A 4,725-nucleotide genomic window follows, 5' to 3' on the forward strand; every position below is an offset into this window, starting at 1 on the left:
AGGAGCCGGCCCCCGGCGAGGGCGGTGAGGCGGCGTCAGCGATCACTGTTACTCTCACACGAACAGATCATCTATCCCTCGTTTCTGAGCACAGCCTAAATATACAAACTGTAACTACAAGCGCGCTTCGGGTACATGCAGGCGCGCAGTTCCGGCAGGGTCCCCATCAGCGCCCTGCAAGCCGGCTTTATCTTCACGTTCTCAGGCAGCTAATTGGCACCGTATTGCATATCTCTAATTGCCCAGAGAAGCGTGCCTGGTCAGGGGACGTGTGACCAGGCTTGCAAAAACTTGGCCCGGATTCAATTCTATAATACATACATTCATGTTACTACAACCATTGTAATCTCTTCAGAGTCATACAGAAACCTGATATAAAATACACAGTCGTAGAGCAGGGATGTGTCAAGAACAGAAATGTTTCTGTTTATTAGAAAGCATGAAGATTTTAACTGAAAAACCATTGAAGTTTTCACAGCATCCCCTTGTTTTGATACGTGGGTGCACGACTCGATACAAGTGACACTATGCAACCCTTTGCGTTCCTGGATCCCATTTCTTGGCATCATTTGGTTTTAAAGAACTTGGGCAGCAAAAATATTGCTCAGTGCTTCGCTTGGATTTTCTGTCAATGGGAGAATTCTTTGTCAGCAGGTATCCATTTCAGCTCCAAGGAAACATAAGAATATGAGCTTTCTCCCTAAAATGTACAGACACTTTTGAAGCCATTCCCTCTTCTTGTGTATGTACAGGACATTCAAGTCAACAAAGTCTTTGTATTAAATATGAATGCAGTTGTTGTTTCCAGCCCATTTCTGCACGAGTGTTTTCCAAGAAGCTCTTTCGTCTGCTGCTGCTGCCGTGCAGCCCGCTTTCCCTGAAGTGAGAGCAGCAGGGCTGTCCAAGTATTTCTGAATGTTCCTGCGCTGTGCCAAGCGAGTTGCAAAGATGGCTGCAGACAGGCATTGCATAACTCGTCTTACTTTCTCTTGATCTATTTTAATCACTTTCCTGCACTTATTTTATTCAATAGGCATTTGTGTCAAACCGAAACACGTAGATGCAGCTGAATTTGTAAAAATATGGATACTGGGGCGAAGTTTTGCATTCCAGAAGGAAAATTCCTGCATTTTCCCCTATGTACCAAGCTAGGTACCAAGCAATGTACCAAGGAAAACAGACAGCGGTGACAGGAGCGGAGACAAGAAACCCATAGATACCTAGTAGCATGGCAAATCATTACTGTCCATATTTGACTTTTGGCCTTGCAGAAACCTTTTAAATAGATTTTTCTACAACTACCCACAAGCTCTATTTTCCATAAAATACATGACTCTGTGTAGATACCCTCATCCTTTTTCCTTCCCAATTTTTCCCAACTCTCTCTTTTTCACCACTTCTCAAATACCTGGGTGCTAGAATGTTTCATGCTACTCATAGTAGTAGCTGTACTAACCTTCACCTTGAGCTCTGAAACGCCAGCTCCAACAAGAGAACCCCAAACATGCACACACAAAAAAATCACTTAAATGACACACAAGAGGGGGGTGTGTGTGTTACTAAGGCCCTCCAACTTCTTCTAGAAACTAGAAATTCTTGTGAGACTGTTTTGTTTTGTTTTTAAAGGAAGGGGAAAGGGAAAGAAGGGAAAGGAAAGGAAGGGAAAGAAGGGAAAGGCAAAGGACAGCCTTGTCTTGAAGAGTTCCTGCCTACCGGGAATTCACTCCGTGTGGGCTGAACCTGCCGGCACCGCTGGGAGCCTTCCCTGAGAGAGCGCTTCCCCAGCAGCTTGTGGGCCACCCCAGCTTCCCACTGGGCAGCCCGAGGGTCGCTGGAGCTGGCCAGGCAGAGCCACAGCCTGGCCAAGCCCGGGGGATGAGTGGGGCTTACCACCAGATCCAGAGGTTCAATCCACCCTACGTAGATGCTTCCTACACACCTGTGAGGGTGGGGGTCCAGACTGGTCATACCACAGAAGGTAAATGTTTATAAGCCAGAACCTAAAATTCTTGACAACATACAAATTGGCAGTCAGAGGTTATATAAGTTTACAAATAAGAACATGGAATACTGTTAATTCTTCTCTGTAATTGCAGAGATTGAAGACAGTGGTGGCAGCAGCAGCGGTTCTGAGGTGATAATGAGGTTTGACATAAACGACTTTCTGGCTTGTTAGGACAGAGGGAGAACCTTGTGCATCCTCCACTAAAAACCTCACAAAATGAGGGGAGTTGACACCGTGATATACCAGGAACAATGAGAAGCCCTGTGAGGCACCCTTATATGCATTTTTATTTGCTTATCCCTACAAAATGGGGGTGTGTGTTTCCAATTCTACAATATTAATTATGAAAGGACATTTCTTAACAAGATACTCACATTTTAAAAAGGAATAGATTCAAGAATGGAGAGACGTTACTTAAAAGATCTTGTTTATGGGTAAAGAGGAAGCAAATATTTTATAGATAGGTAAAGACAAGAATGTTTGTGTTAGCATAATGCAAATTGTAATCTAATGCAAGAATTACCATTAGTCTAGATCTAATTATTACAAAAAGAAATAATAATAATGCAGCTGAAGTACTTACCTACAGAAAAAGTCACAATGATTGCAAAATTACTGTTAAAATTGTTACACGCACACATGCATGCGTGCATGACTATTTCTTAGTTTCTATTCCTTCCCCTAGGGATTGCTCCTCCGGGCATTCAGATCAGTAGCTTCAGGCTGCCAGAGGGAGCAACACCAACAGCCATCAGCCACTGCCGTCCTTTCCTGGAAGGAACGTGATGCTAATGGCAGTGGTTTCTTCTTCCTCTGCCCAGGATCCACCGTGGGTCCTTCTTAGTATGTTTGCTAACACGCTTTTGTACCTTACTTTTTCTTCATTGGTCTGCAGCTTCAGGTTACATCCAAATTCCCTATACATAGTGCCATTTATGTATGTTAGGTACTATTTATTTGATCTCTTTGTTACCCCTAAAATAAATTTTATCAAGCCAGGTCTGCATTTATTTTTTTTTTTATTTAACTAAGCATCAGTGAGTTCTTCAGATAGTTCTTCATAGGTGCTCCAGTACCCAACCCACGCCCCCAAATCTCTTTGCTAACCCGTAGCCCTGCAGCACGGCACTGCCGTTGCTAGCAACAGGCTGTAAGCTTTGCACCGAGTTTGCCTGGCCTCAGGACCCAGGCTTGCCAGGCCTGCTCTGTTTGAGCTTGTCCTGGCCTGCCCGCAGCTTTGTTTTGCTTGGCACAACTGTGACGGCAATTCCTCAAACTGCCTGCCTGTATCTAATTTGTTTTACTTGTGTTTATCTTTGCACAGTCCAACTGCAGTTTTACGTAGGGAGCGGCAACAAACAGTTGTTGGGGGGGGGATGGGGTATTTAGTACGCCCATGGAACGGCACAGCGCGGAGAAATACAGACCTGCTGCAACAGCAGAGACCTTGCGCTGTGGAGACGCGGGGTGAAGGAGCGAGGGCAGAGGCGATAAGACCGTGTGTGAGTGTTATGTGGATGACACAATACCAGTAAAACGGGAGCCTAAAGCATGGTGCAAAATTGTGCAAAGATGCATCAGCAGAGGCAGGAGGGGGACACAACCCTTCCCTAGCCTATGCACGATAACCAGGTCAGCCTATACGAGCCTGAAATATTCTCCTTATCATCAGTGCCTCTGGATTTGAACGAAGTAAACTCGGGGGAGCTGTTAGGAGCTCTTGCCCCATTCTTCACAACACAGTCTAATGCATGGCAGGGAGCCAGATGAAAAAAGCAGCTTAGCGACTGCAGTTTCTGTTCCCCTACTGGCGGCTGTTTCGGCTTCTTCTGCAGATTCAGGCATAAGCTGCAGTTTCACTTTCTGGTTCCCGTTGAATTAGTCACAGACCACGTGAGGGCTGGAGCACATAAAAGGGAAGACACAACACCACTGAGCAGCACTCTTCTGGCTTTCAAGCTGCCTGAAGACGAGTGAGCAGAGAGGGAAAACCATGAGGTAAGCAAGCAACCCAGTCACTGAAAGATGCTTTTTTGCTATGCCACAGGAAAATAATGTTTATTATGTACGTAAATGTAAGCAGTGAGGGACTTGGGGGATCCAAACAGCAGAAAATATTTTACAGAATATTTACTGGAAGAATCAAAACAAAATAAGGATGCTGTCAACTATTGTAATGTTATTGCTCCTCCGTCAAGGGCCAGCCACTGTGAACAGAACCGCCAGGAAAGCTGTGTGCATGCAGTTCAGGGATGGCAGCTGGGCTGCAGCCACAGCTGGTGCCCCGTCAAACGGGTGACTGGCACTGATGCATTTGACAATTTACTTTCTGATCTCTGCTGCTGCGAGGTCCAGCACAGAGGGCAGTGCAGCTTCTGGCTGCAGCTCCAAGCCTAAGAGTGGGTGCAATGTTTTCTGAAGACTGTCATGCATGCACATAGGCATGCACTCTCAAACAGGGCAAAGCCAAGATGTTTATGACAACTTTGGAAATTGCATTTACCAGTTATGTGTTGAACTAAGCTAAACTGTATTTAAACCGTACCACACACCTGGGTTTGTGACATTGGTGAACATTCCTTTTCACCAAATGTCATTTCATTAATTACTCCCCACTGTTGCTTTCAGCCATGGACATTGTCATGACTCTCAGCTGAGCAATAAAAAACAACACATTTGGGATTGAATGGGACTGCTTAAATGCTTTGAGCTATTCCTGC

General features: G+C 45.2%; 1 protein-coding gene across 1 annotated transcript in view; it reads left to right on the forward strand.

Annotated features, from left to right (window-relative positions):
• Positions 1–3,895: 3,895 nt before the first annotated feature.
• LOC104129044 (interferon-induced protein with tetratricopeptide repeats 5) overlaps positions 3,896–4,725 on the forward strand; it is an 8,032-nt gene continuing 7,202 nt past the window's right edge. The window contains exon 1 of the mRNA XM_035897351.1: positions 3,896–4,003. Within this exon, the coding sequence (XP_035753244.1) occupies positions 3,999–4,003 (5 nt within the window). The 5' untranslated portion in view covers positions 3,896–3,998. The remainder of the gene's footprint in view (positions 4,004–4,725) is intronic.

The sequence above is a fragment of the Egretta garzetta genome, unplaced genomic scaffold (genome assembly GCF_000687185.1).
Source record: "Egretta garzetta isolate BGI_Z169 unplaced genomic scaffold, ASM68718v1 scaffold56, whole genome shotgun sequence".
Classification (NCBI taxonomy): domain Eukaryota; kingdom Metazoa; phylum Chordata; class Aves; order Pelecaniformes; family Ardeidae; genus Egretta; species Egretta garzetta.